At 43.4% G+C, this 26,591-nt stretch overlaps 1 protein-coding gene across 5 annotated transcripts; it reads left to right on the top strand.

Annotated features, from left to right (window-relative positions):
• Positions 1-770: 770 nt before the first annotated feature.
• LOC139375385 (lysine (K)-specific demethylase 1a) lies at positions 771-26,591 on the top strand. Of its 5 annotated transcripts, none has more exons than XM_071117113.1 (21): positions 771-839; positions 1,672-1,723; positions 2,275-2,577; positions 2,816-2,987; positions 3,103-3,236; positions 3,530-3,701; positions 6,939-7,045; positions 7,330-7,411; positions 8,432-8,526; positions 9,585-9,602; positions 9,984-10,126; positions 11,130-11,220; positions 11,357-11,491; positions 13,091-13,164; positions 14,993-15,104; positions 15,653-15,785; positions 15,886-16,073; positions 20,608-20,722; positions 22,650-22,777; positions 23,043-23,189; positions 25,484-26,591. In XM_071117113.1, the coding sequence occupies exons 2-21, from the start codon at positions 1,679-1,681 to the stop codon at positions 25,667-25,669; spliced, it is 2,580 nt and encodes an 859-aa protein (XP_070973214.1). In that variant the 5' UTR covers positions 771-839; positions 1,672-1,678; the 3' UTR covers positions 25,670-26,591. The 5 variants fall into 5 exon arrangements, with proteins under 5 accessions (XP_070973214.1, XP_070973213.1, XP_070973216.1 ...); XM_071117112.1 differs by having other exon boundaries at positions 772-839; positions 2,813-2,987; XM_071117115.1 differs by having other exon boundaries at positions 772-839; positions 2,813-2,981.

Consider the following 26,591-nt stretch of genomic DNA (forward strand, 5'->3'; position numbering starts at 1 on the left):
GGGTAATGTAAGATATGTAAACATTATTAAAGCAGCATTATTTAAAGTGGCATTTATTAAAGTGCCCAGTGATTGGGTCTCAATGTAGGCAGCAGCCTCTCTGAGTTAGTGATTGCTGTTAAGCAGTCTGATGGCCTTGAGATAGAAGCTGTTTTTCAGTCTCTCGGTCCAAGCTTTGATGCACCTGTACTGACCTCACCTTCTGGATGCTAGTGGTGTGAACAGGCAGTGGCTCGGGTGGTTGTTGTCCTTGATGATCTTGTTGGTCTTGCTGTGACATCGGGTGCTGTAGGTGTCATGGAGGGCAGGTAGTTTACCCCCGGTGTATCACAGACCGCACCACCCTCTGGAGAGCCTTGCGGTTGAGGGCGGTGCAGTTGCCGTACCAGGCGGTGATACAGCCGGACAGGATGCCCTCGGTTACTCTAGCTTGAGTAATGATTTCATGGAATGCTTTTGCTTGAGCAGCATAGATCAAGTGATACTAAAAGGGATGCATTTGCTCCATTTTTTTGTTGGTGACCTACCCTATGTGCACATAGTGTGGGTTTCTTTCTCTATGGAATTTACATGGACTTCAATTAATTCATTATTTTAATTAACTCTGAAAACAAATGCACTAGTAGCCTACAGAATATGCAATTCATGTTAGTTTTCGGCGTTATTGAAAAAAATAGCCTCTTCCTTGGTAATTGACAATGCCCAAAACCAATCATTGCGTTCACGAGCTTTTAGACGTTCTCCTCCTTAACCAATATGATGATAGTGAGGGGCGGGTCATATCATTCAACGAGAGAGGACGAGTTGTCTTTGTGTTGACAAATTGCGAAGATCTAGAGGTAAAATGATCATATTATGCATATAGCTAGATCTGTTTTACTTTTCATCTCACGGCCCAGTATTGCATGAATAGTGAAATGCGATATTATTTTATAGCGTAGCTAGCATGTAATTGGAGTGCAATGTTTTCACGGACACGGGTAACGTTCGCTAGTTGCTATATGAGCTAGTTGCTAACTAGCTCATACAGACCCAGTTCATCTGCTGAGACTCATTGTTAGCCTGCTAACGTTAGCTAACTAGATAGTTATCTACATACATCGATTCGTTTGTGAATCCGATGAGGGTAGTACAACATACAACACCCGGAATATCGACCTTGTTAAGTCAGAGAAGCTAGCTAGGTAGTAATAATGTCAGACTGGGTTTTATAAGATGGCTAGCTTGCTAACCGTAGCCATACAAATGGCTTGCTAGCTCGACTGACTGGCTGCTGTACGTCGACATGTTTTTTTAGTTACAAAACCATCGAAAAAGGCGAATGGTTGAACCAAGTCATGTTAGATAGCTAGCTGGCCTAACTACTAATACCAACGGTTGTTTTTCTCTGCATGTTTAAAATACAAATACAATACCTGAAGTAGTTAGCTACCTAAAAATAGCTAGCTAGATACATGGCTAGCTAGCTAAATTGCTAACTCCTAGCTAGCTAATACAACTGGAGATCTTAACTTATTAAGGCTAGATAGAACCTTCTAAGGATGAACTTAGCCTTAAGATGCCTTTGGGGAACCGGCCCTGGACTGATTGGCTGGCTGGGTGGATTTAGCTAACTATTTCTCAGTTTCTGTTGTTCATGACCATATTTCTGATTCTGTCTTTATTTCTTAGTGTTTGAATGGATATTACCAGGTGCACGGAGAAATGGGTAAAACAAGACAAGGTTATTGTGGCGTCCTCTTACATTTGTCATCATGCACATCTGTCAACGCATCTAGCTAGTAGTGCAGTTCTTAGGCACGCTAACGTTACAATTCCCGTGACTAGCAGGTGCATTTAAAGCCCCAACAATACAAATTATATACATGTATTTAGCTAGCTGTTATGAAGTTGTTCAGAACACTTTTCAATATTTTTTTCATCATGATATGGATATCATGAAAGTGAGAATGTGAATGCATTTAATCAGACAAAGAAAGTTATGAAACCTAGAATAAAAATGTAACATTCAGTTAGACTGGGAAATGTTAGTTGAGCTGGTAAACTACAAAATTATCTAATTAAAACATTTGTGAACAGCAAGTCATAGTCATTTTCAGTTACGAAATGCAGCTAATATGCAACTTCATAGCCGTTTATTATTTTTGATCACACCACAATGGATCAACGTTGTAACTAAAACACTGGCAATCCTAGAGCATCACATCACCAACGGTAACTCTAGAGCACCGAATGGATTTGTCTCATGCCTATTTTTGTGGTTCCACTTTCCAGGAGAGACCTCTGTCTTCCTCCATTATGCTGTCGAGTAAGAAGTCGGATGCAGGTACCTCTTCTTCCGCATCTTCTTCCTCCTCCTCGGCGGCAGGGGGAGCTGAACGGGCCCCTGAAGCCCAGGCTACTGCCCTGGCTGGGGCCCCTGCTTCAGCACCAGGCCCCATGGAGATCAAGAAGAAAGAGCGGGCCTCCCCAAGCGGGGAGCCTGGCGGACCCCCGCTGCCCCACCCTCCCGGCCTCGGGGGTGTGGACCCGGACACGGCCGAGGGCCGCAGGACAAGCCGTCGCAAGCGATCAAAAGTAAAAAACCTATTACTCCTGTCCCCCCTATCTTAGAGAGAAATATAATAAGTCACTACAAGCACATGCCTAGACCAGGAGCACAATGAATGACTATTGAGAATACAGCAATCTTTGTATGGCCATCTAATTAGTGGTGAACAACACCAGAGGAACACAGGGAGCTTGACCTTTGACCTCATCTCAGGTGAGCCGGAACATGGTTTTAATGGAGCGTTTATTGTGCCCATTGTTGCAGGTGGAGTACCGCGAGATGGACGAAAGCCTGGCCAATCTGTCTGAGGACGAATACTACTCGGAGGAGGAGCGCAACGCCAAGGCAGAAAAAGAGAGAAAGCAGGTGATCCCACCGCCGGCTCCGCCCGTGGAGGAGGAGCCGGACAGCGAGCCTGAGGAGCCTTCTGGTGAGTGTGAGTCGGACTGTGCGAAAGTGTGTGTCTGCGAGCGTGAATGCCACATTGGGCAGCGAAAGGTGTGTGTGTATGTGTAAGGGCAGGTAGTGAGTGTGTGTTTGTGGTTTTTCAGGCGTGGAGGGAGCTGCGTTCCAGAGCCGCCTCCCACATGACCGCATGACCTCCCAGGAGGCCGCCTGCTTCCCGGACATCATCAGCGGGCCCCAGCAGACGCAGAAAGTGTTCCTGTACATCCGCAACCGCACAGTGAGAATTTTATTTATTTTAATTTTATTTAACTAGGCAAGTCAGTTAAGAACAAATTCTTATTTTCAACGATGGCCTAGGAATAGTGGGTTAACTGCCTTGTTCAGGGGCAGAGCGACAGATTTTCACCTTGTCCGATTTGATCTTGCAACCTTTCGATTACTAGTCCAACGCTAGGCTACCTGCCACCCCATATGCACACGCGCACTGCATTAACACGACTTGCTTCATTCTGGAGAATATTGTACATTTTGGGCTTTTGGTCTGAAGTAGTGGCGAATTCTCCATTCTAGCTCCAACTTTGGCTCGATAACCCGAAAATCCAGCTGACCTTCGAAGCCACAGCACAGCAACTTGAAGCGCCATACAACAGTGATACAGTGCTGGTGCACAGGATACACAGTTACCTGGAGAGACACGGCCTCATCAACTTTGGCATCTACAAGAGAGTCAAGCCTTTACCAAGTGAGTATATTAGCTTTCCACTATCTGCGTGATACATAAACTTTATGTACAATGCCTACGCTCATTTAGATATGTGCATATTAAACACCAGTAGTACTTATAGGTATTTAGGCATGCATATACAATGTTTTCCACAAGCACATGGAGTAGCCCGACAAAAGAGAAAGTAGCCGCTCGGGGGGGGGGGGGGGGGGGGGTTAAGACATCAGGGGTTAAGAGATTTTTGCTGAACAAGCTTTATTTTGGTGTCCTCTGGTACATCCTAATGCTAGATTGTATTTTCAATCAGCAACTATCAAATGTTCATTTTCTCAGCTATCTGCAATACAGGGTTGGTTAAAGAATGAAGAAGGTGTTTAGAAAGCAGCAGTTGATTAAATCAACTTTATTTATATAGCCCTTCGTACATCAGCTGATATCTCAAAGTGCTGTACAGAAACCCAGCCTAAAACCCCAAACAGCAAGCAATGCAGGTGTAGAAGCACGGTGGCTAGGAAAAACTCCCTAGAAAGGCCAAAACCTAGGAAGAAACCTAGAGAGGAACCAGGCTATGTGGGGTGGCCAGTCCTCTTCTGGCTGTGCCGGGTGGAGATTATAACAGAACATGGTCAAGATGTTCAAATGTTCATAAATGACCAGCATGGTCGAATAATAATAAGGCAGAACAGTTGAAACTGGAGCAGCAGCATGGCCAGGTAGACTGGGGACGGCAAGGAGTCATCATGTCAGGTAGTCCTGGGGCATGGTCCTAGGGCTAAGGTCCTCCGAGAGAGAGAAAGAAAGAGAGAAGGAGAGAATTAGAGAACGCACACTTAGATTCACACAGGACACCGAATGGGACAGGAGAAGTACTCCAGATATAACAAACTGACCCTAGCCCCCCGACACATAAACTACTGCAGCATAAATACTGGAGGCTGAGACAGGATGGGTCAGGAGACACTGTGGCCCCATCCGAGGACACCCCCGGACAGGGCCAAACAGGAAGGATATAACCCCACCCACTTTGCCAAAGCACAGCCCCCACACCACTAGAGGGATATCTTCAACCACCAACTTACCATCCTGAGACAAGGCCGAGTATAGCCCACAAAGACCTCCGCCACGGCACAACCCAAAGGGGGGGGGGCGCCAACCCAGACAGGATGACCACATCAGTGAATCAACCCACTCAGGTGACGCACCCCCTCCAGGGACGGCATGAGAGAGCCCCAGTAAGCCAGTGACTCAGCCAATGTAATAGGGTTAGAGGCAGAGAATCCCAGTGGAAAGAGGGGAACCGGCCAGGCAGAGACAGCAAGGGCGGTTCGTTGCTCCAGAGCCTTTCCGTTCACCTTCCCACTCCTGGGCCAGACTACACTCAATCATATGACCCACTGAAGAGATGAGTCTTCAGTAGAGACTTAAAGGTTGAGACCGAGTTTGCCGATTACTCCATTGTCAGCACTTTGATTTAAATCAGTAGACCCTGCATCAATATCTGAAAATACCATATATGTATCATTAGGATTTAAAACAATTCAATCTGTTTTCTTTTATCATATTTTGGACCAGAGTGAGGTTTCTCCACTAGCCTACCTATTGTTTCTGCAGTAAGGAGGATTCACCATCTGCATCTAATGTTTTCATCATTTATCTGTAGATAATCGCCAAAAAGCCTACCGGTATGCAAATGAGAGAGCCAAATGAACAGCTCTCTTACCGATTCTATTCAGTAGGATACTGACTAGTCCCTCACTTTAACGTCACTGTCTGGCAAGTCCTGATGGACTTTATATGGAAAATACAAACAAGATCTTTAGTTGTCCCAATGTGATACAGTGGATATATAACTGCATTGTAAGATTTATGAATGGGAAGGTTGTATGAGATCGACTTCATTCAGTCAGTTCAACACTTTTTTTTATAAACGAGTCAAGCTTGCTGTTTGTCAATCAAAGCACAGTATATAGCCTTTACGTCACCACTTCATGGCTACATATGAAACATGCCAGAATCCAATGTTAACTTTTTTTCCTCACTGGCCTGGTCGGTCCAGTTGGCCAAAAATCTGCTGGCACAAACAGAATTTCTACAGGCCCGGACATAGTGTAGTTCTTAAATGCATTGGGATCATGCAGGGCCTATAGGTTGGCATGTTTTCTCTCTATATTCAGCTATTAATAGGCTACATTTGGTTATTATGAAATGTATTTAATAGCTGTGTAATAATTTAGCAATGCAAGTCATTAGTCGATTCATTAGATTAGCTTTGTATTAATTACCTTGTTTTTGTTTGTGAAGTATGTCATTTTGAGAAGATTTGAAAATAGGACGCTGCCCCTTTTAAGACAGAAGGTCCAAAAGAGAGATTGACTTTGTCATCATTCTGAAAGAGACCTCTTTGACCTTATTAACAAGCAGGTATTTGTGTAGTAATAACCAGACTTTTTTCCAACAGATATTATTGACAAATGTATTCCAGTAAGTTGTGACGTAAGGAATGGATAAAATATCCCTTTGAAATAAAGCACGTATAGATCTGTTGTTCTGAGGGAGTAGGGAGAAACACATTTTCCCTATTGGAGAGTCAACTGGATTAAGCGAGGGTAGGTCAAGAAGGTGAGGTCTGGCTACACCTCTAAACAACATGAGAGTTCCAGATGGAATAGCATCAGACTATGGCGAACTCTCTAGTTGTAACAGGGATATTGTAACAAGATAAAAATGCCTCATGAAATTTAAGTATTTTTATTTTAGCAATGTGTGTGTGTCAAAATAACTTATGTGATAGGGCTGGAAATTGACACGGACCTACCGACACGATTTTATCACGATAGATAGATGCTTATACAATATGTATTGCAATTCTCAGCATTCTATATGTGTTGCGATTCAAAACTCATTTTATTGCAATTGAATTTTCAAAACGTATTGCTCACTGTTGCAGAGAGACAAGATTGTATTATAATGAGTTTTGATCAGTCAGGGAAATAAAAATGCTGAATATATGTTGACTCACTATTTAAAAAGAACATGGAGAACAAGCGATGGGATGAAAAATACCCGTTTTGGCTCAGGTACAGACGGCTAGCGCTAGCTAATGCTACCTAGCAACAAAAAAATATATTGATACTTAGAGCCAAAGCATCAATATAATATCGGTCAAAAATAATATTGCGATATGCAACTATCGATTTCATCCCACATCACTATGATGTGATTGTCAACCACTCTGGTTCTCCTGTGTCCCTGCAGCGAAGAAGACGGGGAAGGTAATCATCATCGGAGGGGGTGTGTCTGGGCTGGCAGCCGCGCGGCAGCTGCAGAGCTTCGGCATGGACGTGACCGTACTGGAGGCCAGGGTGGGTCAACAGCACATTGCTTGTCAACAGAGCTCCATAACCGTAGAAAAACAAATCATTATTATTGGACAAGCTCAGAAAGTTTTTCACTCCGCCTCTGATGGATTTCTTCTGTTTTGTGCTAATTGAACACAACCTACATCTACCCATTAGCTAATACACTGAACTGACCAGCAATATATTATTTTCAGCCTTTTGTCCTGTTTTGACCTGGTATAACAGCTAATGGTTAAGGTGTTCCTCTTCACTATGGTAGTTGTGTCATATGGTTATTGTCTCCTCAGGACCGCGTTGGGGGGAGAGTGGCCACCTTCCGGAAGGGCAACTATGTGGCTGATCTGGGGGCCATGGTGGTGACAGGACTGGGTAAGGATTACAGTTACACAATTCTGCTAACTCTCCCAAAAAGACCATGTTTTCCAGAAATCCAGATGGGAAGATCCCCAGAATCAGTGGGGAATAAGCAGGAAATCCAGATGGGAAGATCCCCAGAATCAGTGGGGAATAAGCAGGAAATCCAGATGGGAAGATCCCCAGAATCAGTGGGGAATAAGCAGGAAATCCAGATGGGAAGATCCCCAGAATCAGTGGGGAATAAGCAGGAAATCCAGATGGGAAGATCCCCAGAATCAGTGGGGAATAAGCAGGAAATCCAGATGGGAAGATCCCCAGAATCAGTGGGGAATAAGCAGGAAATCCAGATGGGAAGATCCCCAGAATCAGTGGGGAATAAGCAGGAAATCCTCCAACTGTGATTTTTAGAAATTCTGGGAAATTTAACGGAGTTTTGCAACCCTAGTAAGGATGAACCAGATGTGCAAACATTTTTGACACAAACAATTACATACATGTACAGGTGAGGATGTAGATGATTGAAACTCACTTTAAACAGTCATTTCCAATTCGCCTCATTCCTCTCACCTATTATCAAGGAAAAATTTACTCTGACGTATCTATTGACTTCATGATACCTCTACTTTGAATTTGTCAATGTTCCTGTTAGGACAGCTTCTCACCAGCAGAGGGTGGTGTTGACCATTTCAATGTCGTCTAATCAAATGTAGTCTGAATAAATAGGACAGGAGAGGCAAAAACAATACTTGTTCACCACTATTCTCCTGTTGCTTAAAAACGATACAAAAACAACTAATGAATATCAGGACGGTGAGATCCTGAGATCCTAAGATGTGTTTTAATAGATAACAAGTGTGTCCGTATTCAGCTTGTTGTGTGTTCATAATATGCACACAATAGTTTTCATCAAGTGATCTGCGAGGCTAGTAAACAGTGACATGCCTTGTAGTTGAAATAGATGAAATGGATGCTATGTGATGGTTCTATGGTTGTGTAGGCCTATATCCTGATGTTCTATCTGGTGTGTTCTAGGAGGGAATCCCATGGCAGTGGTCAGTAAGCAGGTCAACATGGAGCTGGCCAAGATTAAACAGAAGTGCCCTCTGTACGAAGCAAACGGTCAAGCTGTGAGTGCTGCATCGCTAACTATTTAGTTAACTTACTTTGCATTATGAGGTTTAGGCCACGCTCCCCGTTGATGCCAATGAACTGCAGTTGGAGTGGAATGCCTGTGTGTAGATAGAACATTACACCAAAATTAATTGTCATATGAGGCCGACATTGGCGTGTTGGTGTCTCGTGCAAGCGTGCTCGGTTTCAGCAGTTTAAATGTCTGCTTACTCCAGATGCAACTTTCTAACATTGGAACCTATTACCATTGGAACCTATTACCATTGGAACCTATTACCATTGGAACCTACTGCTATTGTACACATCACTATTTGGGTACATCACTATTTGGTTGTCGTTCCCCTATGTTAACTTGCTCCATTTGTTATTTACCTCTTGTGCTGAAGATGTTTAGATTTTTATTCAGGACATAACTATGTGCTGTGTTAGCAGGGCCCTTCACTTTGTCTGCAGTGTGGATTCAGTTAGCCGCTTAACAGGGTGGATTCAGTTAGCGCTTAGCCTAGCATTGCCCAATAGCTCAGCCCTCTCCGGGTTGAGACCGGACTCTCCCAATGTAATACTGTTAGACTGGAAATAAACAGCAGTGTCCTTTCTGAACGATAATTTTCTCCCTCCGCTCTGTCATGCAGGGTACGATGTTTGGGGTTATTTTCAGGCCAGGGTTGTATTCATTAGGGCAAAACCCCAAAGAAAATTTAAATAAGCCTTTCTTATTAGACATGTTGAGGTAGTCCCTCCCTGTTTCAGTCCATTTTCTTCTGTTGTGTACCTAATGAATATGACAAAGTTCACAGAGGTGGTAGACATGCGTACGGTTGCTTCCCACACCACGTGCAACTGTTTTCCTTTCCTGCAGGGGGCGCTAATTGTCATTTTCAAGTGTATGTAAATCTGTTCAATGTTAAGTTTGTGTTTTGTTTATCTAATCTGTTATTTCTTTGACCCCTGGCCTCAATCCCTCCCTTGTTCACCTCCTGGTTCATCTCCTGGTTCACCTCCTGGTTCATCTCCTGGTTCACCTCCTGGTTCATCTCCTGGCTGACTGCTAAAGGGCGAACGATGCACAAGTGTATGTATTGTTTTACTACATGATAACATTGTTCATCTATTGTTAATAATTAACGTCAAATCTGCTGTCAGTTCCCAATGAAGCAACTGTGTAGTTGACCGTAATAGAACTGGGTCTGTTCTTGAGTGTGTCTATGGTTCAATTGGCTGTAGTATGTTTGTAGTCAGCTATTTTTTTCCCTTCCAATCCGATACCTTAATGGTAAACGATACTTCCTTTAGGTCAATTTCTTTTTGTAGAGAAAATAAGGATTGCTTTCTAAATTGGATTGCCCTCCCTGCTGACTTCATGTTCATGATTGACATCAAATTGTTAGTATCAAATGCTGTAATCCTATGGTTAATTCTTAACATGTCATTGTATGAATGACTGCTCCCCCAGGTGCCCAAGGAGAAGGATGAGATGGTGGAGCAGGAGTTTAACCGTCTGCTGGAGGCCACCTCCTACCTCAGCCACCAGCTGGACTTCAACTTCCTTAACAACAAGCCTGTGTCTCTGGGACAGGCCCTGGAGGTGGTCATTCAGTAAGTGTTTGGCCCTTTGGCCAGGTCATCTCAATTAACCCAGAAATAAAATCTTGGGCAATTTGGTGAGCTGCATGATTTAGTTCTGTGTCCATACGTGTTAGAAATTGGGAGTTATTCTCTAATTTCACCACACGTGCGAAGCAGTTCAAGTTTAAGAACCACTTTCACCCAATCCTGATATACCCAAATAATCGTCAAAAACCCCAACCCTACGCATTCCATCCCGTCGCGACAGATTCTTCGGATTATGTGCTGAATCTGCCCACTAGAGATTAACAGCCGAGCAACTTGTTCAAATTCTGTGATAGTGGTTGTATTTTGTTTTTCATTTTAAAAAGTATCCCTCTTTCTCAATGGCACATTATTATCACCGATGTGTTCGTTTGTCTGGTAACATCCAATAGGCTGAGGTGTTCGTTTGTCTAGTATCGTCCAATAGGCTGAGGTGTTCGTTTGTCTGGTAACGTCCAATAGGCTGAGGTGTTCTTTTGTCTGGTAACGTCCAATAGGCTGCGGTTTTCGTTTGGTAACGTCCAATAGGCTGAGGTGTTCGTTTGTCTGGTAACGTCCAATAGGCTGAGGTGTTCTTTTGTCTGGTAACGTCCAATAGGCTGCGGTGTTCGTTTGTCTGGTATCATTCAATAGGCTGAGGTGTTCTTTTGTCTGGTAACGTCCAATAGGCTGCGGTGTTCGTTTGGTAACGTCCAATAGGCTGAGGTGTTTGTTTGTCTGGTAACGTCCAATAGGCTGAGGTGTTCGTTTGTCTGGTATCATCCAATAGGCTGAGGTGTTTGTTTGTCTGGTATCATCCAATAGGCTGAGGTGTTCGTTTGTCTGGTAACGTCCAATAGGCTGCAGTGTTCGTTTGTCTGGTAACGTCCAATAGGCTGAGGTGTTCGTTTGTCTGGTATCGTCCAATAGGCTGCGGTGTTCGTTTGTCTTCGTTTGTCTGGTAACGTCCAATAGGCTGAGGTGTTCTTTGTCTGGTATCATCCAATAGGTTGCAGGAGAAACATGTGAAAGATGAGCAGATAGAACACTGGAAGAAGATAGTCAAGACCCAAGAGGATCTCAAGGAGCTGTTGAACAAGGTGACCATGAGAGCCACTATCTCAGGTCAAAATAACAACAAGAGTAGCTTGCTTGTAGATGTACTTTGTCCCTCCTTTTAATATTTTTTCTCCTCTTTTGTATATCTACCTTTCTCGCTTTCCCTCATGTCCTCAGATGGTGGGTACCAAGGAGAGGGTCAAAGAGCTGCATCAGCAGCACAAGGAGGCCAGCGAGGTCAAGCCCCCCAGAGACATCACCGCTGAGTTCCTGGTCAAGAGCAAGCACCGCGACCTGACCGCACTCTGCAAGGTGAGACCACAAGTCAACCACTCACATTCTCAGTCACACCACCCTACAGTAGAGGCAGAGTAGAGGTACAGAGGAAGGATAGATGAAGGTATGGATGAAAATGGATTAAGGGAGGAATGATAATGGTGTTTTTTGACGTGGATAGGAACAAAATGCGATTGAAATCATCATCACCTCAATTGACTTGTTCCATACAAATGACTTCAAGCTGCAAGCAGTTAATGACACGTTACTTTGATTACTGTCCTGTTTACTTATTTGTTTTTCCAAAACAAAGTAATTCCATTCCTCTGGTGTGGTACTTTCTCGACTCACACACCACGTGGATAAACTATAAATCTAACAGCTGGAGTTGTTAGCAGGAGCAATCATCCTATTTCTAGGCTCCAGACACAATTTGATTCAATTAAAGGCGTTATGAACGTATGCGTTTTGAATCGCACCTATTTTAAGCCACTTTCATGTGATTATCAGAGTATGTTTTCTGTGGACTGGAACTCCAAATAGCAGCTTGACTAGCAGAATGGCCTGCAGCTACAGTAAAGGCCTAGTCTCTCTACCACTCACTCTTGAATTACTTTCCATCAACTCATAAAGACTTTCCATTGTAATTTTTGTGGTTGTTATGTAGCAAGGATCTCCTCCATTCAAGTATTTTCTTCACGTGAGTAAACTGATTTGCAAGGAGAAATATAGAGACTAAGGACTTATAGACTGCTGCCTGTCACACTATGGCTGCGTTTACACAGGCAGCCTAATTCAGATCGTTTGCCCAATAGACCAATTAGTCGGACCGCCTGTTTAAACGCAGCCTAAGAGCTTTAACAGAAATAATGTTAACGTAACAAATGGAGAGATTGGATTTGGGCCATTACGCCAAGGACAAAGAAGTGGACTTGATACCTAACTTTCACCTAAGTCCAACTTTCATTCAGCCTCCTATTGACATCAACACACGACTAAGTGAGAATTCGACTTAATAGAATGTTAGGATAGAGACACAAAAATGCTATAAGTTGTGACAATGGCATTAGCTCTGAGCAAAACAGACAGTTTCAGCAGCATGTGTTTGACTGGTCTAATGCCTTGCCTGGTGTGTCATTAAAGCCACGGATAAAGCTTCACCTCAGACGTGTACTTTCAGGAGGCAAGTTTAAACACAGCTGCTGTCTGAACTTGTCGACTGCCTCCTGAAAAAGCCACTTCTAAGGCGTGACTCAGGCTGGTCTGTCTGGTTGGAAATGGTCCACACACATACTGAGAGCGTGTTTGATACACACGTAGAGGCTAGGTCATGGTCGGGGAAGCCTTGGGCAGAAGGTTGTGGGGTTTTCGTTTTAGTTGGGCATATTTGTTAGGCCGTGTCAGCCGGCTGGTGGCTGCAGGGGTAAGTGGTGAAATTTGGATAGGGTGAGTCAGCCCATTTAACTGACTAAGCTGCTGTCCTTCCTACTTGACTTAGAACCTCTTTGGGGGTGTATGCAGCGCAGAACATATACCCGCTGTTTCCCTTAATATCACTTAATAATACACACACACACACACACACCTCTGTATGTCCCACAGTGTTTATACCTTGCTGTCCCCTGTCTCCTGTAGGAGTATGATGAGCTGGTGGAGTCGCAGGTCAAACTGGAGGAGAAGCTCCAGGAGCTAGAGGCCAACCCACCCAGGTAAACCTTTAACCCCTGAACTCCAGTGTAAAGGCCTGTTGTGGCTCCATTTCTTAACCCCTGAACTCCAGCGTATTCTTAAGACCTCTTAAGGATCGGACCCGTTTTCAATTTTTTTTGGTCCATCATATTTGAAACACAGAAGGACATAATATAATATTGCAGTTTAGGCTCAATTTAGCAGTGTGTGCAAAGTTTCAGATTGATCCAGTGAAGCATTGCAAAACCTGACAATATTTAGTATCAAGTCTGCCCAAATGTGCCGAATTGGTCAATTGACACATTTTCAAGTACATAACTATAGAGATCATACAAAAATAATATGGTAATACAACATTGAAGTTTACACACTGCCAGGAATGTCATACATGATGGATCATTAGCTTATACACTAACTTTCACACATCTAGATGGCCGGGCGGGGTGGGTGTAGAGCCAGAGACAGCAGGGGTTCAAACTGGAGAACTCAGTTCCTACATTTGAATATAAAAATAGATTTTATCAAACAAAACTATGCTACATTTTATCTCTGGGACCCTCAGGATGACAAATCAGAGCAAGATTACTGAATGCAAGTACATTATTTACCTTCAGAGGTGAATGTATCAAACCAGTTGCCGTGATACGTGTTTTGTTGTTGTGCACTCTCCTCAAACAATAGCCTGGTGTTTTTCAACGGTAATAGCTACTGTAAATTGGACAGTGCAGTTAGATTAACAAAAATGTATGCTTTCTGCCCATATAAGACATGTCTATGTCCTGGAAGGTTTGCTGTTACTTACAATGTCATGCTAATCACATTAGCGCATGTTAGCTCAACCGTCCCGGTTTAGGGACACCGATTCCGTAGAGGTTTAAGCGTGGGTGTGCTCTAGCCTGGGTGCCAGGTTGTTTCTGCTCTCTTGCCAGCTCTTTATGCAATTGTCATGCCAATGTTTGGCTTTACAATGACATTGGAGTAGGCTAAAGTACAGACGGATCTGGGAGCGGGGTACAGACGGATCTGGGAGCGGGCTACAGACGGGTCTGGGAGCGGGCTACAGACGGGTCTGGGAGCGGGCTACAGACGGGTCTGGGAGCGGGCTACAGGCGGGTCTGGTTAGAGGGCTACAGGCGGGTCTGGTTAGAGGGCTACAGGCGGGTCTGGTTAGAGGGCTACAGAGGGGTCTGGGAGCGGGCTACAGAGGGGTCTGGGAGCGGGCTACAGAGGGGTCTGGTTAGAGGGCTACAGACGGGTCTGGTTAGAGGGCTACAGACGGGTCTGGTTAGAGGGCTACAGGCGGGTCTGGTTAGCGGCCTACAGGCGGGTCTGGGAGCGGGCTACAGGCGGGTCTGGTTAGAGGGCTACAGGCGGGTCTGGTTAGAGGGCTACAGGCGGGTCTGGTTAGAGGGCTACAGACGGGTCTGGTTAGAGGGCTACAGGCGGGTCTGGTTAGAGGGCTACAGGCGGGTCTGGTTAGAGGGCTACAGGCGGGTCTTGTTAGAGGGCTACAGGCGGGTCTGGTTAGAGGGCTACAGGCGGGTCTGGGAGCGGGCTACAGGCGGGTCTGGTTAGAGGGCTACAGGCGGGTCTGGTTAGAGGGCTACAGGCGGGTCTGGTTAGAGGGCTACAGGCGGGTCTGGTTAGAGGGCTACAGGCGGGTCTGGTTAGAGGGCTACAGGCGGGTCTGGTTAGAGGGCTACAGGCGGGTCTGGTTAGAGGGCTACAGGCGGGTCTGGTTAGAGGGCTACAGGCGGGTCTGGTTAGAGGGCTACACAGACAGGTCTGGGAGCGGGCTAGATGTGTTCGCATCCATCCTTATCTAACCCTCTGATAATCTCTCCACAGTGACGTGTACCTGTCGTCCCGGGACAGACAGATCCTCGACTGGCACTTTGCCAACCTGGAGTTCGCCAACGCCACACCCCTCTCCACCCTCTCGCTCAAGCACTGGGACCAGGTACACTCCCACTCATACTCACTCATTAAAGGTTGACTTAGCGAGATGAGTTGCATGCTAAAAGTAAACACAATGTCGGGTGAATTTTGGCAACATCTAAGAGCGTTGAAGCTCGAGGCTAAACTTGTCAGCTCTTTTGCTCCAGTAGCTACCAGGTTGTAGCAGCGTGAAGCGCAGATACTGTGTGAGAGCAAAGGATTGAGTCACGCGCATCTCATTATCTACGGTGCTGCTCATTGCAACATCATCTGGCTGAGTCTACCTTTAAGATTTCTTCTTGCCCTTCCACTAAACCAATCTGTCTTATCCTGGCACTTCTCTCCTAGTAAGCACATCCACACTAGATCAGATGATGACATCAGTATGCACTTACTATAAGCTGCTATTAGACACCAGGTCCAGTTGAATCTAGGCCATTCAAACCACCAGACTAGTCTCCATAAACCACACATAACTGACATTGAGCCCGTTTGAATGTTTTCTAGTCCCTGTAAACCATATATAACCCACATTTTGTTGTTTTTTTTCTCCCTCCCTCTCCTGTCCAGGACGACGACTTTGAGTTCACAGGCAGCCACCTGACAGTGAGGAACGGCTACTCCTGTGTCCCCGTGGCTCTGGCCGAGGGCCTGGACATCAAACTGAACACTGCAGTACGGCAGGTTCGGTACACAGCCTCTGGTAAGTTTACAGGATGTGTGTGAGTAGCTGTCTTTGTTTGTCAATCTGTGTGTCTCTTTTTGTTTATGTGTGTTAAACTAGACCATGTGTATATCTCCAGGCTGTGAGGTGATAGCAGTCAACACGCGCTCCACCACCCAGACGTTCATATACAAGTGTGACGCGGTGCTGTGCACCCTACCCCTGGGTGTCATGAAACAACAGCCCCCCGCCGTGCAGTTTGTCCCCCCCCTGCCCGAGTGGAAGACCGCAGCTATCCAGAGGATGGGCTTTGGAAACCTCAACAAGGTACAGGACATGGCGTTGAAACACTTTGCGTCTCTGTTATGTTTGGTGTTTGTCCTGAGGTACAAGTCCTTTGGAAGTGTTGCTGCTAAAACAAGGTACTGAAAATCCCTCACTGGGGTGCTGTGACATCTTGTGTCTCTGTTGTCTTGGTGTGTGTCTGTTATTTTCGGTGTTTCTACCCATCTGGACTGAGATGGATGGAAGACTCATTTTGCAGTCTTGCTGCTGTGTCCTTGAAGAAGGAACTTGACCTTCAGTGAGAAGCCTGCTGCTGTAAAAATGGACGTGTGTACAGATAAAAAGCCTCTTGGCTCACTTGATACTAAACTACCAGGAAGTGAAGTAAAATTCTGATAATCTCTCCCGCTGTTAAGACATGTATTTCACTCATTCAGTCACCCTATCAATTTGCATGAGCATCTTTATTACATTGTATCAAGCATTATTCAGCCTGGGGGTTTTGGACATAGTGCAGAGAACAAGGTTTTTATTATTATGCCCCTGTACCACTCTCCCCTGGTTGGAGGACTTGTTGAAAAACGGAAATGAAATATATACAGTGCCTTGCATAAGTATTCACCCCACCTTGGTGTTTTTCCCAATGTTGTTGCATTGCAACCTGTAATTTAAATAGTTTTTTGAGAATTTACAATGACATTGTCGTGGAAATTCTACACAGGGACACTCAAAGTCAATCTTAAATGAATCATTCTTTATTAACAGCATGCTGGAGATGCATAAAGTACCTGTCTGAAGAGAGCTCTCCCGGGGCAGTCCCGTTAGCTGTCTGTGTAAGCAGTATATAAGACAAGTTTATATTTGCATGATTTAGCTTATTCATCATTAATGTTTGGTTCATGCATGTGACCGACCAATACCTCACAATACCTCTCTCCAAGCTGAGACCTTGAAACTGAAATATCCCTTTCGTTCTCAAACAATGTTCTGGGCGTATTGCCAGATTGCAGATACTGATAGTGAGGATTCCTCCAAGGCACGATCAATCAGTCACTTGCAAGAACACAGTCGAATTGGTTATTAGAAAAGCACAAACATAAAATGTTTCATCACAGCATGCTCCCTCAACTTAAGACTTCTGTGGCGTTGTGTGACGAAACTGGACATTTTAATGCCCCCAGCACAAGGTGCACCTATATAATGATCATGCTGTTTAATCAGCCACACCTGTCAGGTGTAGGAATGATTTTGGCAAAGGAGAAATTATCCCTAACAGGGATATAAACTAATTTGTGCACAAAATTTGATAGAAATAAGCCTTTTATGCGTATGGAAAATCTAAGATGTTTTATTTCAGCTCATTAAACATGGGACCAATACTTTACATGTTGTGTTTATATTTTTGTTCAGTGTATCTAAAAAAAAGAATCTTAACAAAATGTAATTTTGACATTATGGGGTATTCAGGCTGTAACACAACAAAATGTAGAACAAGTCAAGGGATGTGAATACTTTCTGAAGGCACTGTGGGTATACAGTACCAGTCAAACGACACACCTACTCCAGGGTTTTTCTTTATTTTTACTATTTTCTACATCGTAGAATAATTTAACTATAATAACTATTTTCTACATCGTAGAATAATAGTGAAGACAACACAACTATGAAATAACGTAATAACTAAAAAAGGGTTAAACAAATCAAAATATGTTATATTTGAGATTTTTCAAAGTAGCCACCCTTTGCATTCTCTCAATCAGCTTCACCAACAGTATTGAAGGAGTTCCCACATATGCTGAGCACTTGTTGGCTGCTTTTCCTTTACTCCGCGGTCCAACTCATCCCAAACCATTTTAATTGGGTTGAGGTTGAGTGATTGTGGAGGCCAGGTCATCTGATGCAGCACTCCATCACTCTCCTTCTTGGTCAAATAGCCCTTACACTAAGCGTAAACCAGATGGGATGGTGTATCGCTGTAGAATGCTGTGGTAACCATGCTGGTTAAGTGTGCCAGACAATGTCACCAGCAAAGCACCATCACATCACCTCTTCTATGCTTCACGGTGGGAACCACACATGTGGAGATCATCAAATCACCTACTCTGTGTCTCACAAAGACACGGCGGTTGGAACCAAAAATCTCACATTTGGACTCGTCGTTTCTTGGCCCAAGCAAGTCTCCTCTTCTTATTTGTGTCCTTTTAGTAGTGGTTTCTTTGCAGCAATTGAATCATGAAGGTCTGATTCACACAGTCTCCTCCGAACAGTTGATGTTGAGATGTGTCTGTGACTTGAACTTTGAAGCATTTATTTGAGCTGCAATTTCTGAGGCTGGTAACTCTAATGAACTTATCCTCTGCAGCAGATGTAACTCTGGGTCTTCCATTCCTGTGGCGGTCCTCATGAGAGACAGTTACATCATAGTGCTTTATGCTTTTTGTGACTGCACTTGAATAAACTTTAAAAGTTTCCCAGATTGACTGTCCTTCATGTCTTAACATAAGGACGGACTGTTTCTCTTTGCTTATTTGAGCTGTTCTTGCCATAATATGGAATTGGTCTTTTACCAAATAGGGCTATCTTCTGTATACCACACCAACCTTGTCACAACACAACTGACTGGCTCAAACGCATTGAGAAGGAAAGAAATTCCACAAATGTACCTGTAACAAGGCACACTTGTTAATTGAAATGCATTCCAGGTGACTACCTCATGAAGCTGGTTGAGAAAATGCCAAGTGTGTGCAAAGGGTGGCTACTTGGAAGAATCTCAAATGTTATTTCATAGTTTAGGGTTTCATTATTATTTATTATTATTCTACAATATAGAAAAAAGAAGAAGAACCCTGGAATGAGTAGATGTCCAATCTTTTGACTGTGTGTATAATAAATATATATACCGTTGGACTGGACTCCAAGTGTATCGGCCCATCAATGAATCACTCCGGTCTTAGTTGAGACAAACCCATCTTTCCCAGTACATTACCGTTTTACTCTGTCCTTTTGCAACACATCCTTCTATTTTACTGATGTCTTACGAGGGTCTTGAACCTCTATTTGGACCATTTCTACAGAGACTGTCTCTTAAAATAAACACTTTACCTAAGAGTATAATCATATTTCCCATTGATTGGTTATAGTTTTCCGGATCTCCTAACAGTACAGTTTATAGGTCCATGTGAACACAGACATTATGACTTAACAACCACTCCTGGACCTGATGCCATAAAGCAGTACCAAAAGAGATGATCTATTGATTCTGTTCCCTCATGGCAGTCTGCACAGAGCTGACTGTCCAAAGCTCCATATATTAAGCATTCCTTTTGTGGCGAGAATTTTATACAATAGTTTAAATTGAAAAGAACGGCTCGATGCGTCACTTGTAAATCAGTTCATAAACCCGTAGCCATGGTATTGGGACCTTTAGACTTGTTCCCAACTGTCATGAATTTTATGAAGCATAGTTGTCAAACCTATCGACCTTAACTGATACATTTTATGATTTATACTAGTCATTTTAAGCCATGGATGGTTTTTCATTGGAGGCAGACAAAAACCAATTCATTACTTTGAGCAATTGCCTCTTCCATTTTTGTGCCAGAGCTGCGATGAGTTGGTTATACACCTCCATACACCTTGAATTGCTGGTGTAACAGTTTCACAGTCCTTATTTACGATGTCGTTCATAAACATGATACCTCCCTTATACATTTGTATTATTACATTGGATTTTAGCCATATTATTTGCTCTTTTATTTGTTCTACATTTTCTGAAGGATGAAATTGGAATTGTAACCAACTCTTTATGGCTTCCATTTAAAAAAATAAAAAGTACAAGGTTACCTCTCTCCCCAACACAGCTATTTATCCTGCTTTATAGCAATTCAGGGAGAGAGGAATGTTTGCGGGTGAGTGAGTGTTTTGGAAATCTGTTAGTAATCAGATAAGAGTCCTCCCCCACTCTCTCTCGCTCCTCTTTTTTTCTTCCTGAGCCCTGATGTGCATCATCTACTGCAGAGTTTCAATCTGCTAATTCGGCTGCAGCAGAAAATGCTGCATTATTATGCAATGAGACCTGTTTGTGGCACCTCGTGGCCACCAGAGGGAGCTCCGTCTCTGGATCACTTGAATGGAGCAATCTGCTTCTAATGACATCGTTTGCATATGAAAAGATTATTGTGCGTGAAATGGGTCTTTAAACAACTTCTCACAAATATAGAACAGGCAGTTGGAACAATAGAGATTTATATAATTCAGTTGCGTTTAATACTGTGGGTCAGAACGATGTTGAAATGCAGTTGCTCAGACTTCACATTTGGTCTGGTTCCAACTTTCCCTTTGGTGTCTCCTTATAAAACAGTTCAATTCTGATTTCTGACACTTCTGGTTTCGTTCTGATCACTAGTGTCATCAGAAAGGCCTAGAGCTCAGAATTTCCCTTAATCTCTGGCTCCCTGCCCAATTTATTGACTCATTGCTCAACTCCAAACTGTGTCTGGGAAACTGTCCTGAATAGACTGGTATCTGTGGGGTGTATTGAGTCACTCATGCTGATGTATGTTCCTCCCGTCACCAGGTGGTGCTGTGTTTTGACCGTGTGTTCTGGGACCCCAGTGTGAACCTGTTTGGCCATGTGGGCAGCACTACAGCCAGCAGGGGAGAACTCTTCCTCTTCTGGAACCTTTACAAAGGTGAGTAGGGCTGAGTGATATGGACAAAAAATAGTTATGTTTTTAATAATAATACGTTCACAATTTCCTGCACTCATTTGAGAATTTCCACACTGACATGTAGTGCTACTAGATATAGGCAAACAAACTAGGCCTTATTTTTTTTACCAAATGTTGCAATTGCATTGTGATTTAGAGCAAAACACTTGGGTGAACTGTTGGAATCATTTGAAATTGAATGATTATTCAAATTCAAAATTTACAATATAATAGTGGGCACTTTGAATACAGTGTTTGACTTGACAACAAATGAAAATGCCAGAGAGGAGTTATTGTGACAGGGTAGGAACCAACGTGTTGATAAGTGTTTCCTAGGGGACTCTAATCTTTGGCTACATTGAATGTTTTCTCTGAGCAACTTCATGTAGCTAACATTCTTGCTTCACATATTCGTCTTTGATTTAGAAGATACTGCTGCACAAAAAACATGCACTGGCATTATCAGGCTGTATCGCTAGTTATGTTTGCTCTGACTCAGTACATTTATTAGCTACCTAGCGACTAGTATTAGCGGCTAACAAGGTTTAGGCCCAACTTACTAAGAAAAGACAAACTGATAGTGTAATTATATTAAGAAGCAAAGTGAAATCAACAATGTTGCATGTGCTGCATTGACCATGCAGAGGGAACGCAAGTGTCTCGTGCTCAAGGAAAAACAAATGTGCTCCTTGAGTGACAGGGGGCGGGGCTATGTCTCTGTGTGAAAGCAGCATGGAGAGGGAGAGATGACTCCAGTAGCAAAGTCAACTATAAAAATGGACATTACACACGGCATATCACATTTAACAAACCAAACTTTGAAATACCATTATAGAAGGTAAAGTAAAAACTCAAACCAGTCCATGTAAAATACAGTATACCACCCAGCCCTAAAGGTGAGCACAGTGAACTAGTCAGTTCTTTCTGAACTGTGACTCTTTGTTTTGATCTCCTTCATTGCACTACTGATCAGGTGAAAGCCAGCCTGATGAGCTTCTTCCACCATGTGGTTTTCAATTGTCAAGTCTTCTCCCGTGGCAGATAAAGGAGAGGATAGATTTATAAGCAACTGAGTTAGAGACGTTGATATTTGGATGTAGTCACACATTGTCTTTTTGACAGAATTTCCTTCTCTAAATTAATATTACATTTTCAGTGGTGGAATAATTACTCAATTGTCATCTTTACTTTTACTCAAGTATATCTTAATAGAAAATGACTCAAGTAAAAGGGAAAGTCACGCATTAAAATACTAAAAGTATCTGGTTTTAAATGTACTTAAGTACAGTGGTGGGAAAATTACTTAAATGTCATACTTGAGTAAAAGTAAATGCCATCCATCAAATTCCTCATATTAAGCAAACCACATGGTACACTTGTCTTGCTGCTTGTTATTTACAGACAGCCAGGGGCACACTAACACTCAGACATAATTTACCAACGCAGTATTTGTGTTTAGTAAGTCTGTCATAGCGATATATTGATAGGTTCGTGAATTGGACCATATAGCTGTCCTGCATTTGAAATGTAACAAGTACTTTTGGGTGTCAGGGAAAATGTATAAAGTACAGATTTTCTTTAGGAATGCAGGGGAGTAAAAGTTGTGGCAGCACGTCGCCTAATGGTTCAATTGTTGGGACAGTAACTGAAAGGTTGCTAGATTGAATCCCCAAGCTGACTAGGTAAAAATCTGTCGTTCTGCCCCTGAACAAGGCCGTTAACCCACTGTTCCTAGGCCATCATTGTAAATAAGAATTTGTTCTTAACTGACTTGCCTAGTTAAATAAAATACCCCACAAAATGACTTAAGTAGTACTTTAAAGTATTTTTACGTAGTTACTTTACACAACTGCCTTTTTGACAGTGTTACTGCGAAATTGACCCATGTGTGTCCCCCCTCCCCTCCCAGCCCCCATACTGCTGGCGCTGATGGCCGGAGAGGCGGCCGGCATCATGGAGAACATCAGCGACGACGTCATTGTCGGACGCTGCCTCGCCATCCTCAAAGGTATCTTCGGTAGCAGCGCAGTACCTCAGGTATGTGTGAATTTGCTTGTTTTGTACATAAAAATAGAATAACACTCAATATGGCCGCCACCGCTCCTCCCACCACGTAACGTAAACTTGAATCATAATATCCATTTCTATAGTTTGAGTCCTTTCCAACCACCAGTCAAATACATCATGAAAAAATGGTTAATATGTAGTTATTCGTGTTGGAACTGTCTAGTGTTTCCCAACCATGTTTACTGGAATCTAATATCGGTATGGAAACTGTGTCTTTTCTTTGTTGTCACGGCAGCCCAAGGAAACGGTGGTGACGCGTTGGCGTGCCGACCCCTGGGCACGGGGCTCCTACTCGTACGTGGCGGCCGGTTCCTCCGGTAACGACTATGACCTCATGGCCCAGCCCATCACCCCCGGTCCCGCCATCCCCGGAGCGTCACAGGTAACACATCTGACCACTAAGAAATACGATACATTACAAGACAGTTTCCCAGATACAAATTAAGCCCAGTTCCTGGGTCAATAAGTACACTCAGTGGAAAAGCCTCCATTCAAAGTGCTTTCAGGTCCAGGAATAGGCTACTTCTGTGCAGTACTCTGCTTTGTGATTAACCTGTCTGGGAACAGGGGACCCCTCGCCAATGAAATTGCAGGGCGCCAAATACAAATCAACATAAATCAAATTTCTCAAACATACAAGTATTAGCACCATTTTAAAGGTAAAATTCTCGTTAATCCAGCCACAGTGTCTGATTTCAAAAATGCTTTACAGCGAAAGCTCCACAAACGATTATGTTAGGTCACCACCAAGTCACAGAAAATCCCAGCCAAAGAGAGGAGTCACAAAAAGCACAAAGAGATAAAATGAATCACTAACCTTTGATGATCTTCATCAGATGACACTCATAGGACTTCATGTTAGACAATACATGTATGTTTTGTTCGATAAAGTGCATATTTATATCCAAAAATCTAATTTTACATTGGCGTGTTATGTTCAGTAATGTTTTGCTTCCAAAACATGCAGTGATTTTACAGAGCCACATCAATTTACAGAAATACTCATCATAAATGTTGATGAAAATACAAGTGTTATGCATGGAACTTTAGATACACTTCTCCTTAACGCAACCGCTGTGGCAGATTTAAAAAAAACATACCATGCAATAATCTGAGTACGGAGCTCAGAGCCCAAACCAGCCAAAATAAATATCCGCCATGTTGCGCAGTCAACATTAGTCAGATATAGCATTATAAATATTCACTTACCATTGATGATCTTCATCAGAATGCACTCCCAGGAATCCCAGTTCCACAATAAATTTTTGATTTGTTCGATAAATTATGAACTTTATGTCCATATACCTCCTTTTGTTAGGGCGTTTGGCAAACAAATCGAAACGCACGTGCAACTTCCAGCGGAAAGATCGGACGAAAATTCCAAAAAGTTAGATTACTGGTCGTAGAAACATATCAAACGTTGTATAGAATCAATCTTTAGGATGTTTTTATCATAAATGTTCAATAATGTTCCAACCGGAGAATTCCATTGTCTGTAGAAAAGCCATGGAACGAGAGCTAACTCTCATAACCGCGCGTCACGAGCCTGTGACACTCTGCCAGACCACTGACTCAAAGAGCCCTCATTCCCCCTCCTTTATAGTAGAAGCCTCAAACGACGGTTGACATCTAGTGGAAGCCTTAGGAAGTGCAATTTGACCCCATAGACACTCTATTCGATAGGCCAAGCTCTGAAAAACTACAAACCTCAGATTTCCCACTTTCTGGTTGGATTTTTCTCAGGTTTTCGCCTGCTATATGAGTTATGTTATACTCACAGACATCATTCAAACAGTTTTAGAAACTCCAGGAGTGTTTTCTATCCAAATCTACTAATAATATGCATATATTAGCATCTTGGGACTGAGTAGGAGGTAGTTTACTCTGGGCATGCTTTTCATCCAAAAGTGAAAATCCTGCCCCCTATACCAAAGAAGCTGTGAACACTACATATATAAATATAGCTGCAATCAGCAATGCCAGGGTTCAGTCATGTGCCCACTGTGCCACGATCAGGAAAAATTTCACTTTGCCCTAGGACGAGTTACTTATGTAATGTTTACCACGCTTGCCAAATATCAGAATTCAATTTTATGTATTTTTGATCATTTTTAATGAGGTTGACTACTTTAAAAGTATTCTTATCCAGAACCACTGGACCAATCGGCACCAACTTTGGTATATTACATCTATGGATGCACATCTTCAAACGCAAGAATCTGTTGCCAGAAGAGTAGCGTTTTTCTCAAAATGGCAGACCTGAGAAATAAGTATAATAATAATGAACCAGATCAAATATGATAAGGTGTCACCATCACTGCTTAACCCCTAATAACACACTCCACTACTTATTTCTGTACTGGCATCCCACTTTTGATTCGTATATAGTGAATGGAGTGGCAAAGGCCCGAACCCGACATTATTTTGCCTACATGCATGTTGTCCTTATGAATAAAGTGTAAAGCCCAATCTATTACATCATCAGAACCTTCACCTTGTTCTAAGCCAATGAGAACACTGGATATTAGCGCAAGTTTATATTTAAAAAACAATCCCTGAAACCACCAGAGCATATTTGCAAAATCTCATCCTCCTTAGCAAACCCACGTCGTTCTGACATGGGAACACTCATGTGTTGGTTGATATGTTTGTCATTCCCCCCCCCTTCGTTCGCAGCCCGTCCCACGACTGTTCTTCGCCGGCGAGCACACGATCCGCAACTACCCGGCCACGGTGCACGGCGCTTTGCTCAGCGGCCTGCGAGAGGCGGGACGCATCGCCGACCAGTTCCTGGGAGCCATGTACACCCTCCCCCGACAAGCCACGCCGACTGCCGCCCCTCAGCCCTCCCCCAGTGTCTAGAACCCTGCCCCTTTTACCAATGTCCTTCTATGTTCAAGTGATGTCGGTGACTCCCGCTAACTAAGGTGTAAAAAAAAAATTTGCCTGTCATTTTGTGTTAATGTTTAACCACCATCGATGTTACTGGACAAACAAACTGCACATTCCCAAAGGACCGAGCCAGCACCAGTCATGTCTCGGGCACATCTCTTATCCTGCTTCGTTCCCCCTCATCCCTCGACAGTCAATGCAGTTAAGTGGAACCTCCAATGGAACTCTCAGCTGGTTTCGTGTCCCTTCCAGCACCACTAGTTAACCATAGTGCTGTTTGAACAGGCTCATGCTAGGATTTGGTTGTTGAAGGTAATGAAAGCCTCTTTGGGAGGACAGATCTGGTTCCCAGTCTTATTCCAGTAGGAAGACACTACACTAGGTGTAATGCTAACCCTGGTCCACTTTATCGTCGCCCAGCCCGGGACTTGAACCAGCGACCTTCCCGTTACTGGTCCACCTCCCTAACATTAAATGGATGGAGGGGCTGAAGAGAAGGATCAGCAGCCAATAAGCCACAAAGGACAGCCAATCACTCGCTGATCCATCCCTAGCTAGCATTAGCACTGTTTCACTCCTGATGTATTTTTCTATTAAACATATTCTAGCTGCTACGATGTTGTAGCCTACAGTGCATTGTATTGATTGTTTTAAGGATCATGTTAGTTGTATGCCTCCTACTGAATAGGACCTGTACCGTGTAGGGTATGATGCATAGAGGAGTAGTGGGGGAAAAGATAAATACTATGACTTATGTTGTGAATGTTTTTGTTACTTATTGTATTTAGCAGCTTGTCTTGGTGTATTTTATTGTCGGCGTTGCATACCCTTTTGATATGTTTTCAACATTTGGATATACAAATCTAATAAATGCATGTGTGTCCCAAAAAAA

The sequence above is a fragment of the Oncorhynchus clarkii genome, chromosome 19 (assembly GCF_045791955.1).
Source record: "Oncorhynchus clarkii lewisi isolate Uvic-CL-2024 chromosome 19, UVic_Ocla_1.0, whole genome shotgun sequence".
In the NCBI taxonomy this organism is placed as follows: Eukaryota; Metazoa; Chordata; class Actinopteri; order Salmoniformes; family Salmonidae; genus Oncorhynchus; species Oncorhynchus clarkii.

Bases quoted from the DNA above. Each gene is read 5' to 3' on its own strand.
- LOC139375385 (XM_071117112.1), top strand. From the start codon at position 1,679: ATGGATATTACCAGGTGCACGGAGAAATGGGTAAAACAAGACAAG. The intron at 11,492-13,090 runs GTGAGACCACAA...TGTCTCCTGTAG, and splicing joins ACCTGACCGCACTCTGCAAG to GAGTATGATGAGCTGGTGGA. The intron at 16,074-20,607 runs GTACAGGACATG...TCCCGTCACCAG, and splicing joins GCTTTGGAAACCTCAACAAG to GTGGTGCTGTGTTTTGACCG.